This window comes from Montipora foliosa, chromosome 2 (assembly GCF_036669935.1).
Source record: "Montipora foliosa isolate CH-2021 chromosome 2, ASM3666993v2, whole genome shotgun sequence".
In the NCBI taxonomy this organism is placed as follows: Eukaryota; Metazoa; Cnidaria; class Anthozoa; order Scleractinia; family Acroporidae; genus Montipora; species Montipora foliosa.
The window spans coordinates 7740996-7753495 of NC_090870.1; the positions used below are offsets into that span (position 1 = coordinate 7740996).

Here is a 12500-nt window from a genome sequence, read left to right on the forward strand (position 1 = left end):
CAAGTTCTGTTCTTCATGCAGGGAAATAAACTGCCACATCTTCTTAGAGAAGCTGAATCTTTCAGATACAACAGTATGATTGACTTCGGAGCCACCAATCACGTACAAGAAATCTTCAAACATGCATGCCTGAAATGTATGATGGGTGCATTTCATAGGTGGAAGCGTTGTCCAAGTGTTAGTATCTACTTGGTACTGATGCACAACTTTTTCGTCGAAAAGGAATAGGTGATTTCCAGTGTAGAGAGCAGCTGGTTTTTCTTGAAGATTTGGTAGCTTGAATTCTGGGAAAGGCTCCCATAATTTGGTCTCGCCACTGAAGACTTTGGCTCCGGAAGTGGCGGATAGTGAAACTAGAGCCTAAAAGGAAAGATGGATGATTAATACGAGATCTCAGGAGTTCCACGTTATACCAGTTTCAAACAGGCAACAGGCTCACTTGGTCAACAGGCAATGATGCGTGAACTCGCACACAGCCTAATTATGTAATCTTAGCACTTCATATTACACTCTAATCGGTTAATTATGTAATCTTTGCCCATTTCGTCAGGAAGAAATGGTTAGTCTTTTCCATACGTCGTTATGTTTATGTTATTATGGTCCAGCTACGTCGTTATGATGTGTTGTTTACCCTAAAGGCATAGAACATTGCCATTGAGTGCTTTTAATCACTTGCGTGACTCCCAAGACGAACACATTATGTAAATAGCGTGAGTTCGTGAAAATCGTGCAGAGGATAAGAACACGAAAACTTTTCGTGTGAGACATTTATTAGAAATGCCGGAAAAAAGCATTTTAAGATATTGTAGCCGGTGCATACTTGCCTTAGCAGCCACGCGAGGTGCTCCTTTATCTTGGGCGAAAGGAGAGGACAGCTGGGGACGCACATGCTGTAAAAGACACATATGCATGAAGGCGACGCAGTCGGGGATGCTCTTAAACTCTTCCGTTTCGAGTTCGCCGAGTACCACCATAATGTCAACAAGAGCCAGTCGAATTTTGTCTAAAAGCTTAGCTGCTTGCGGCAACCGTTCTTCTCTGTCGAATTTGATCCACGAAATAACTGTTTGAAAAAGAAATGTTTCAGAAGGTACGCTGAGATCGTTGCGGGAAAGAAGGAGAAGCAATTCTTCTGAGGTTACGTTCTCCATAAAAGTTTTCTCGGTGCACATCTCTCCAAACTGCAAGGCTAACGCGTACAGAATCTGCTCCCGGAGTTCTGTGAGGTTGTGACGGTCGGCAACCCTGCAAATTTTCAACTTTGTCTCGATGTTGAATTTTTCATCCTTCAGATTGTTGATGATGTAGAGAGTGCAGCTTGTGATAGCGCTGGAAATCTGCAAGTGATCGGCTGCTTCCAAAATACCCAGAACATTATCTTCAGTTAACGGAAGAAACGAGGTGTAGATGAAGTTGAGAAGAAGTTCTAATGCTTCTTCTGTTAGATAAAGCTCTGTTAATTCTACCTCCATCTGCAAACTTTCTTTCATTCCAGATGAGAACATGGCATCGAAGTAGCGACTGGACGCGGCCAGAATAACTCTGTGCGCCTGAAAATCCTTCCCTCTCACTCGCAAAATCACATCAGTGTGTGACTGTTTCTGCCGCATTGTGTTCAAAATTTCGAACATTTCACGCGAATGCTGTGTCAAAGCCATTTTACCCCAAAACCGAAATTAGTCGTCGCCGGTAGAAACAAGTCTTCTCGTTTAGAAAGAGAATATTGAACTCATGGTAAACGCTGAAACCACAACTTTAAAGATTTATTTTGCTTGTGCCGATTCCGGACCCCGATTCCATATCACACGTGAAAACAACCGTCTGGCCATGTGATTGTAAACACCGTATCACGGAAATGATTGGTTCGAGCGATGGAAGAGCCACCTTCTCAAGAACGATCACCATGACAATCTCCTGATAGCACGCGCGCGATGGGAAAATACGCCTGAACTGAAATGAACACCGCCATTTAAATAAAATCATTTACATTAATTTACTTCAACAGTATTTTACAAGCGTAAGATCATCGCAGTTGAAGTAAAAAATCTATGCAGTTGTAAAGAAGCCTGTAAGAATCAGGCTCGAAGGGGAATCGAACTCTTCTATTGAGCAATTGATCAGTGATGTTTAGCGAATCCAAAAACAATTCTTTCACAATAAATAAGATGGTAAAAATAAACACTAATAAACACTGATAAGCACTGAAAGTCTAAAGGTTATAAGGCCAAGAAGAAGTGTTATTCCGGTTATTGTGGAGACAACAAAACAACTCAAAATTAATCACATATAATTAACATCCAACGTTGGTTGTTGTTGAGGAATTAGGATTTGGACGAACCTCGGAGAAAAAACTCTGAAGAGCCGACTAAAGAACTAACAAACTCAACTTACATAGAGCGGCAAGTTGGGGAAATGATCTCTGGCAACACTAGGAACACTAGTGCATCTACCCTACTCACCAAATTCCATTAAAAATGTATTAATGTTATTGATTTGATAAAGAAATGGGAGTGGGGGGGGGGGGGGGGGGTGGGGTCATTTGCGGTATCCCCTAATACTACCTTTAATTAAAGGGGCTGTGTCACAAAATTTGGCCAAAGTCAGCGACAGGGATCAAGTGAAACCCTTAAAAATAACTACTTATAACATTGAAGTAAGGTTTGAATAAAACAGCAAAATGGGAGGCAAAGATGGGATGAAGTGAAGATTAAAATGGTTTGTGATTGGGGTTTTTGAAAACTGTCCAGCCTAACAGTTTTTCAAAGTTATCTGTTGTTTGTAAATGTAACAAATTATGTATGCACAACATACATTTTTTTGAAATGAAATAGTTAATATTGACATTGTATGTATAATATGAAGTACGGGCTATAGAGTTAAGGTAGACTGAAGTGATTGTCGCACTTAAGTGTAAATATCATATTATCATATCTAAATTTACCCCCGAATCTCAGAGTAGCTTGATGTAGCTAGTATCTCTAAGCATTTACCCTCACAACCACGATACACCACTGTCCACAGAAGAAAGACCACACCACAATTAATTTTATTATTGTCTTCCACAGACACCAGAAAATTTCAAGTGGCTTCACCGGGAATTTGAACCCATCACCTCTGTGATTCTGGTGCAATGCTTAAGCAAATTTTTGGGTGTCTATAAAAGACAACATTATTCCTTAAATTGTCCAGTTAATTGCGAGGATCACTTCAGTCTACCTTAAGACAATATTTTATCACAAAGCTTTGATTTAAAGTTGTTACTGGGTTAATGTTAAGTTGCTTTGCAAGAAGGGGTGAGTATAACAATTCAGTAAAACTACACAAAATGAACTGCAATGCCATGACACAGTCCCCTTTAAATAACAGGTACATTAAAAATTTAATACTACAATCAAAGGGGTTTGTTTTTAAACAACTTTGGAAACTCTCATGAAAACCATTACTCAGGTGGATTTTAAAAATGCCTTTACTGACATCAGTCAATTAATTCCTTGCAATTTTGTTAACAACTCAGAGGCATTAGTTTAAATATTGAGAATTAAATATTCCTATAGCTGTAAGCAAACATTTGGAGTTCTTTTTCTGATCAGTAAAATTCTACAGTGCTTCACCATCCATTGAAAGAATTAAAAAGATCAAGCAAAAAATTCTTCAACGTTTTGAAATTGTATAGATCTTTTTGTGCCAAAAGATGCATGCCAAAAACAGGTGTTCACTTCAACCAGAACCTTATCAGATGTTCAGAGGAATTAACTGAGATTTTGGGAGCTTTTATCGCTCTAGACCACATTATTTGAAAAAGGATTAATGGGAAAAACCACACACATTCATCATGTTTGTTATCCACTTTGCGTTAACCCTGCTTATAGCAACTTAGAGACAGCCTCACTACTGCGACTGCCTTGATAGATCAGTGTTTCAATCAATATTGGATTTTTCGAGTTTTTATCTCCTAAAAAACCCTTGCAGAAAGACTCTTCATTTTGTAAGATTTCAGACATCTCACACTCCTTAGGTCAAGCTATGTCAAGCATGACTAGACTAACGCTGTGTTTACACTTGGGCATTTACCGAAGTAAATGTCTTCTAACCAAACCTTGGTACATTTGCACAGTGTTTACACTGGCTCAAATAGCCAAGGTAAACCTATCATCAATCACGATTATGATCAAATCGAATTGGCGGCAATTTCTAAATTCCATGTATAAAATACCCGCATTTATAAGAGAAGCTGTGGCTCTTGTAGTCCTCGCGTTTTATTTTCTTGTCCTAACCCAGGTCTCAAGATTTCAGCGGCTCTTACTTTTGCAGCACCTAAAGAAGTCAAGGTGAAAGCAATTGATTTTGTTTCAAATTGCCATTCGAAAGACAAGGCGTGCTAGGCAAGCTTAATGGCCAGTCTTGGCCGAGAAAGCAATTCTGCTTTGAAACCCTTTTGCATGCCAGGCCCAGGAAATTTAGTTGAAGATTGGTGGGAAGAGAACTTCAGAATATCTAGACGTACATTCGATCACATTGTCCGAGTGGTTCGTCCAGATTTGGCAAATGATTACTGTCTTTGTCTTTTGCAATGACTCGTAGGTAGATCAAAAACACAAATGTGAAAACCAAGTCGTAAAAATAAGACTGACGCAATCTGGACACCACAGGATGTGAAATACTATCTGACCGCAAGTGGATATATCTGTCATCTCGACCTTGGTTACCGACCTACACCATGCCTGATCACAGGCATGATTGAACATTTACCTCGGTTAACTTTCTATTGATTTGGGCAGCATTTACCATGGTATCAGTTGGTGTTTACACACGCAAAATATTTACCTAGGTAATTAAACTCCAAAACCTCCGTAAAATGCTCAAGTCTAAACATGGCATAAGTATCCACAAGATTGAAATGAAACAGTCAAATTCCTCTTTGGAGCTTCCAAGATTTGAATGTAATCTTGAAGACTTTTCTGAAAGTTGCTACAAAAAATGCACAATAAGTGAAAAATAATTCATCAAACCCTTGAAATATCTTTCACTTTTCAAGCAGTTTATTTTATAATAAAACAAAAGTTCATAGCTAACTATTTTTGATGTATCAAGGAAATATTCTACGGGGATTCAGAATTTCGAGAGCATTTTAAGTTCAAAACTGGTCACATGTGACATAGCTTGACTGTAAAAATAATGTAAGCCACCTGCTCTTGATGAGATGGTGTTCAGTGCTTAAAAAATTCAAAACATTTCCTACTAATAATAAAATAATGCATCCCTCTTGCTACCCACATCAGTCACTGAGCATCAGCCTTGTCAACTTTCCATGCTTGTTCAACTCTTTTTATGGCATCTCCGAGTCCTTCTTTCGTGGACTTCAAATCTGGTTCTAAACCTTTCAGCTGTTCTTGAGCAGATTCAAGAGATTTAAACTGTTCCAAAAATGAGGCAACTTTACTGTAGAGCTGTTCATTTGATTGTCCTTCCCCTTCTCTCTGTTCAAAGCTTCCCTTATTCTCCATATTTTGGTCTCTTTCATTAAGAGTCTCATGCATACGGTCTTCTAAAGGAAAAAAAATTACACCAAAATTATTGTGGGACTAACACGCCACAAAGCTACAGTACTGTGCTCTGACGTACTGTTCAACAAAGTTAAGGTTGCTATACCTTCAGTGACTGCAACTTCCCACTGACGCGGATCTCTGGTGTGTGTGTGTAGAGGTGGCTCATAATATCAATAATACAGTGTAAAAGGTATTACCAAGGAAACCTTAAGCTGACTAAGGGAGACCTAAAACTGTAGCATGAAGGGAGGAGGCAAAAAACATTTTCGAAGCAGAGCAACTTCTCTTTTTAGACTATTCAGGACCACACAGAGCCACCATATACAAATTAGTTGGGAGCATTTGAAAAATGAAAAATATAACGGTAGGCACTTTTGTTATTCAATAACATATCAATAGTGGGCCCTGTTTTCTGTAGTTATGCCCATACCACAAATGCATCAAGATCTTTCACTCATCCTCACAAAATGCACAACACTACCAAAATGAATCAACATGAAAATACTCAGGATTCAAGTACCATTCAAGACTTAATTTTTTAAAGTTTCTTTGGCACTACATACACTGCTTTCATTTAAAAAGTAGTGTATATCCATAGTCGCAATATATGACCTTCATATACTTTCCATCATTCTCTTACAATGTACCTCTTACTACAAACAAAAGCAGTCAATCAATTTCTAGTTGACTTGACAACTTTTATGCTAATAATACTAATATAAAAAAAATAATTATTGTAGTAATACAGGATTCTAGGAATTTTTCAATTCAGGCTTCCTTCTGATCTCCAGTAGTGTAGCAGGTGTTGTAACACGATTTGAAAGGCTCGATACCCAAGCTGAAAACAAAGCAGTAATGTAGCAGGTCTTGTAACCTGCTATTGTTTGCTATTGTAATCAGCTTCTATTGTTTAAGTCATTGTTTCAATTGTTTAGTGTTTTGTTTTTGGGTTAGGGTATTGAGCCAATCACATTATAGGGACGATATCATTGATGTCACCTATTGTCATTTAATCTGCCAACCAGAGCCTCACTGACTGTCAAAACAAAGGGTTTTTTGTTCCTGTGGGGCTGGAACATTTGAATAACAAAAGCAATGGGCCATTCCATTTAATAGACGCACCTTCCCTATCGAGGGTGTCTTTAAAGTGCCCCTAACCCTTCAACTTGTTATGTTTTTGGTAGATTTTCATATCTTTCAAGAACTCATTTTTGCACAATTTTTAAAAGAATATTGAATCCTGATTTTCTTATGAGCGCTTGAAGTTACTGAAATTTTTAATTTTTTGCATGCTATAAGTCCCGCTGGACAAATTATTGTCTCATGGGCTCATTAGGAATGAGCCAATGAGAAGCGTCGGATATTTGACACTTTTTTAGCTGTGACGTAAGAAAAGGACATTCCAGCAACTTGAGCTTGCACAATGTCCTTTTCTCACGTCACGCTCAATAAATAGACACATTTGGCCCAGTGGGGGACTGATGCGAACAATAGGTGAAAAAGTAGTTGCGACTGCCTTCACTTTTAGCGCTCGTAAAAGGCAGGATTCAAAATTTAAAAAAAAAAATTCCGAAAATGACTTCTTGAAAGATATGTAAATCTACCCAAAAAAAACAACTTGAAGGGTTAGGGCCACTTTAAGAGCTTACCCCCTAAGGATATTGAAGATCAAAGTGCCGACATATCCCCTCTTCAGAAAAAGGGGGGTTAAGGAGAAAGATTAAAGAAACCGACTGGGTTACCCCATCAGAAATCACCCCCACTTATCCCCTCCCTCCCCCTGGATTTCCAAGCCCCTCAATTGGGGGGTGCGCATAATAAATGCATGGCCCGATGTTTGTAAACAGATTATCTTCCCTATACGTTACGAGAGCTGTTGTGATCTTTCGCTCAAAAAATCCTATATTTTCAACTTTGTTTTTGTTTTAGACAACACGAAAGTTTGAAAAAGTCATCAAATTCAGCACTTACCGTCTAATTCAGGTTGACTCGAAGCGTTAGTTGCTGAAGTTGCACGTTCGGCAAAAAGTGGAGACTTCATGAAGACCACATCGTGATCTGTGGCTGATGATAAATCTTCTAAAATTTGTTCGACTGTTGGAGGGGAAGGGCCCTGACGCACTCCTGAAGTGGACATGAAAAAAGTATTTAGGAAAACCATCACGAAACTTTACATTCTAAAATCATCCTCGTGCTTTCGCCGCCATGTTGAAATAGACTTACCATACATGACCAACAAATTGGGAATTAACTAAATAATACCGCTGACCAGTTGGCATTTCGTTTCTTGAGAGGATCTCTTGAGGCAGGCGGGAAAGGGGCATGCATGGAAGGACTTTAGGACCTTAATTATGAGAAAGCTAAATCTTGGTAAGCTGCGATGCTCCACAGCTTCCGTCTCTAGTAAATCTCCTCACAATGCATCTGCGAGAAATCAATCGCAGGCCACGATTTCTAGTTTCTTCACAAGTAAGTCGTGCTCAAGTGACAACACTATCATCAATTCAACAGCGAAGGTAAGCTTCCATGAAAATTTGGCAAGCTTTTCCGAAATGGAATTGTTTCTGATGACAGCAGACAAGTTACGATCAAAGATTCAATGACATGCAAATACCATGCAAATTATTAGATGTCGAGTTAGAGACTTTCAGGGGTAAGGGATATCCAGGGGATGAGTGGACAATAGTCCATTTTACAGATGTGTGCTTAGTTACCTGGCCTGTGAATGAAAGTGAGGCTGGAGTTGACCTTGTTTTGATAGAAACCTCACCGCCTTTCTTATGTAAATTCTTACTAATTAGCATGACAACAACATCATTAACATAACAAAAGGAGGGAGGTCTGTATCGTAACAAGGTCAACACCAGCCTCACTTTTATTTAAGGGCCAGGTAACTAAGCACACAACTGCAAAGAGGTCTATTGTCTAGATAAGTTTAAAAAACTTTTACGTCTCAAAAAGTTTTCCTAGTTTTCTTTTGTCATTGTAATTGTAATCTCATTAAGTTTCCCAGCTAGCAGAGTTCTCTTCTCTTTTGCATTCACTGGGCTGATGAGTATGGGAAAAGAGATCTGTGCCATTGGTCGAAACTCACTCTGATCCAACCACCGTCCACAACCTTGGACGGCACTCTTCAAACCGCATGCCCCATGATAATGTTTGCTGACTGGGACTTGAGCCCGCTGTGTTCCCCACATTCCTTTACAGTAATTCTGCTGTTGTTAAGTGAGCCCACACATCATGAAATACAGTATCATGTGAGGATTCTGTTGCTAAGTAACTGTGGTATATGCTCAACGCAGTGAGTTTTGACCCATGGCTGAGGTATCTTTTCCGTACTCGTTAGCCCGGCAAACGCCAAAGAAAAGAGACCTGTGCTATCAAGGAATCGTTAAGTATAGTAATGAGGGTCACCCTAATTAACTTTGCTTTTTGGTGCCACCTTTTTTAAAAACTGTTATTATTATTATTATTATTATTATTATTATTATTATTATTATTATTATTATTATTATTATTATTATTATTTTGAGCTGGTACAAAACATTGCATATGAAGCAAAACAACACACAGGTGACCAATTTTTTTCATCCTGCCAGGATTGATAATGTGACAGATAAAACCCGTCTCCTTTCACTATATTTTATGTTTTATTTGAATTAGAGGAAGGCTGGTGATGTTTCTCACAATGAACAAAGCGGTAGGTGCTCTGAGCAGAATTTCAAAAAGCAGAGAGTTTTGTTGGACAATTCTCCAAAGCAGAGCAACCAAGATGAGGGGTACTCGAGAGAGACAAACAGAGATTTAATAAGCTCTTCAACATTTGCAAAACTAAACTGCTTTAAAAAAGACATATATTCAAGGAATTCGGATGCATCCAGTAGTTTGAAAATGAGCAGAGTTGAACTTCCAGGAAAATCCATTCAAGAAATAGTTGTGGAAAAAAAAGATAGCAATAAAAGATCTGGTGAAGGTAAAGCAGGATTTTCAATTATTGGTGACAGTGAAAAGACTGTGGAAGAAATGGAGACAACAAATAGTGATGTTGTTGCAGAAGACTTAAATATGTCGCAGTTTGCATATAGTTCCATCCCTGCTTCAAAACCAGCCAGTGGAATAAGAGCTGTCAAGGAGAGTGGTCAATTAAAAAGATGCCTGAATGGAAGGACTAAATCTCCTTACACACCTCTGGAATTACAGTTCCTTGAGGTCAAATCTAAGTATCCTGATGTTATTTTACTTGTGGAGTGTGGCTATAGATATAGGTTTTTTGGAGAAGATGCCGAGGTATGTAATGATCTTTAAGCTATCCAGACAACTCTCTACGTACATATGTATAGGGGATACCATGTATGCATGCACGGATCCTTTGCATAAAATGGCAGGGATATTGGTATAGTACACAATGTAATAAATTTTTAATACTTGTACATCCTAAGTTTTACATAAAAGCAAAAAAAGCCAAGTTATTTTAAAAGTGTACTGAAAGAGAGACATTAGTACAATCAGTATGAGTGATCGTTTAGTTTGGGGAAGTGCAAGTGTTAAGATTCAAATAAATTATTGTTGCAATTCATGCAAAGGGTCTATCTTTTAGCTGTTGTTTCCTGCAGAGACCAGGCGTATGAATGTCAGTGCAGTTGGAGGTGGCTTGTCATATAAAATATAATAATTTATACCTCTGTTCTTTTCTTATGGTAGTTACAAATAGCCTGAAATGACCTAATTAAATGTGACATCCAATTTAAGTAAACATCAGAAAATGACCCATAGAGTCTAACAACCTATGTTCAACGACACATGAAGTGGTAGAGTTTGGGTCTTTTTAAAGTTACTGTTCATAGGTCGATGTTTCCTGTTTAGGTTTCCCGATTAGGAGTCAGGTTAGAAGGACTCTTCTTCTAAGACTCGCTCGTCGCAGACAGCTTGCGATTGTGCAATATTGTTAATCGCTGTGTGAAAATAATCGATTTCGCGTAGAGGAGTCCACCTAAATTTATGCCCAAAAATTCTGCTTCAGTGACTTTTCCCGCAGGGTGAATCACATCACACAGGATGCAAATTGCATAGCGTATGATGCAATTAATGCGTCTCACCTGAAATACAATGCGACTGATAACTTACATTTGAGCAGTACTGTATGGTGTAGCCCCAAATTCAGTAGTGTTATTATTAAGGGGCACATTGACTCTATCTCTATCTTTGTTTGTAGAAAGCCGCCGAAGTGCTGAATATCATGTGTCATTTGGATCATAACTTTCAAACTGCAAGTATTCCTACTCACAGACTTCACGTTCATGTAAAAAGGTAAGGTGGTGCTCAAAGCCCTTCAAGGTGGTGTTTAATTTCTCTCCAGCAACTTGACCTCAAAATGCAGCAACAATGCTTTTCCAAAAAACTGGAAGCTGACAGGAACATACAGACCTAATAGACACAACCTTTACATTGATAATTTTTATTAGATGCCACAATTTTTTTGAAACTTAGTTTTAAAAAGGGTTTTTAACATTTCAGGCTGGTTAGCAAAGGCTACAAAGTTGGAGTTGTGAAACAAACAGAAACAGCGGCTTTGAAAGCAGCTGGTGACAACAAAAGTAAACCGTTTACCAGAGAATTGTGTGCAATTTACACAAAGACTACATTAGTTGGTGAAGGTATCCTTTTATTTCAAACCAAAGAAAACCCTCCTATAGTTATCCTGAAATGAAAATGTTGGTTCTAGCTAAGTCAACCTCCCAAATATCCCAGATCTGACAAACTGGACAACTGTCACTGCTTAACCATGTGACGCTGTGGCGACAGTTGTAATGATATGGGGTTGTGGTTAACACGCTGGATTCTTGAGTTTGGTATTTGATGTTGCCGCTTGTTTCTTTCGACAAGAAACTTCGCCCTAAGTGTGAACTAGTAACATACTGCTGGATTGACAGGGAGATAACCAGCACTGCATCATCATCGTGTGGGGAGAAGTTTAGTCTCAGATGCTTCCTGTTTCCGAGGTGGGAATTATCTCCAGCCCTACGACTCCTCCTAACTTGTGAGAACTCCTTGCCTTCTATCGATGATTTAATCTATGTTTGATTCGTGAGGCCTGTTTCTTGAAAGTCCTGAAACTTTTTTGGGTGTCCCTATTCCCTTTGTTTCTTATGAAGGGAGAGGCAAGTCCTCAATCTTTGCAATCATTTTGGCATACTTAAAAGATCAGCTTTTTAAAACAAGCGGATGGCTGGTTCACAAAAATGGTTTTTCAGTCCTGAAAAGTTATCAGCCAGGACTTTAGAGAAATAGGCCTCTGGACTCTGTTTCATACATGTATCTATTTGGGTTTAGTTTGTTGCTGGTCCATTCTGTATATATTTTACAATTATTATCATCATGATCATTATCAGTAAGTGTACAGTTTTACGTGGTACAGTACTTAAGTTAGGTGTGCAAAGAAAAATTAGGATTAATTCTTTCATCATATGTATTGCATAGAAATTTGTTTTGTCTATATGGGCTATTACGATCCTTTCAATCCATGTAATTGAACACCTCTTATATTAGTTGTCCTTGATGGTTACAAGATATGAAGACGCTAGAGGATTTGGATGAAGCTGATTCTGCTGACTTGGGGAACGGTTATTTATTGTGTGTTTCTGAGGTTAATCAAAGAGATTGTAACACAAGTATTGGAAAGAGAATCTTTGGCTTAGTTGTAAGTGGGTTACAAATACTTCAAACTAAGCTTAATGAATACAGCATACCTTACTTTTTTTTGTATCCAAGGATCTTTTCTAACCTCAATGTATATATCTTGAAAGTTGAAATTCAGTCGATTTTACAAGGTATTGGGTCTTAATATTTCCAGTAATTTGACGTGGAATATCCATATTAATGAAATTGTTAAGAAGGCCGCTAAGAGATCATATTTTTTAATCAACTTAAAAAAGCTAAGGTTGCTCACACTGATTT

The 12500-nt window shown here is 38.4% G+C and overlaps 3 protein-coding genes across 3 annotated transcripts in view; 1 reads left to right on the top strand and 2 right to left on the bottom strand.

The window, feature by feature from the left end:
- LOC137992300 (kelch-like protein 3) overlaps positions 1-1792 on the bottom strand; it is a 2490-nt gene extending 698 nt beyond the window's left edge. Inside the window, exons 1-2 of the mRNA XM_068837567.1 lie at positions 825-1792; positions 1-360 (exon numbers count right to left, since the gene is read on the bottom strand). The exon at positions 1-360 is cut by the window's left edge and continues 698 nt beyond it. Of these exons, the coding sequence (XP_068693668.1) occupies positions 1-360; positions 825-1658 (1194 nt within the window). The 5' untranslated portion in view covers positions 1659-1792. The remainder of the gene's footprint in view (positions 361-824) is intronic.
- A 1656-nt stretch (positions 1793-3448) lies between these two features.
- LOC137992303 (uncharacterized) lies at positions 3449-7772 on the bottom strand. Its single transcript, XM_068837568.1, has 2 exons — positions 7518-7772; positions 3449-5545 (listed from the first exon to the last, which is right to left on the bottom strand). The coding sequence occupies exons 1-2, from the start codon at positions 7705-7707 to the stop codon at positions 5280-5282; spliced, it is 456 nt and encodes a 151-aa protein (XP_068693669.1). The 5' UTR covers positions 7708-7772; the 3' UTR covers positions 3449-5279.
- A 56-nt stretch (positions 7773-7828) lies between these two features.
- The window catches only part of LOC137992299 (DNA mismatch repair protein Msh3-like), a 29457-nt gene continuing 24785 nt past the window's right edge, over positions 7829-12500 (top strand). Inside the window, exons 1-5 of the mRNA XM_068837566.1 lie at positions 7829-8062; positions 9210-9833; positions 10759-10853; positions 11061-11200; positions 12113-12243. Of these exons, the coding sequence (XP_068693667.1) occupies positions 7898-8062; positions 9210-9833; positions 10759-10853; positions 11061-11200; positions 12113-12243 (1155 nt within the window). The 5' untranslated portion in view covers positions 7829-7897. The remainder of the gene's footprint in view (positions 8063-9209; positions 9834-10758; positions 10854-11060; positions 11201-12112; positions 12244-12500) is intronic.

What these genes read in the sequence shown, in the direction of transcription:
- LOC137992303 (XM_068837568.1), bottom strand. Translation starts at nt 7,707, where the DNA reads ATGGTTTTCCTAAATACTTTTTTCATGTCCACTTCAGGAGTGCGTCAG. An exon ending in GAGTCAACCTGAATTAGACG is followed by an intron (nt 5,546 to 7,517) that starts GTAAGTGCTGAA and finishes TTTTTCCTTTAG; the next exon opens with AAGACCGTATGCATGAGACT.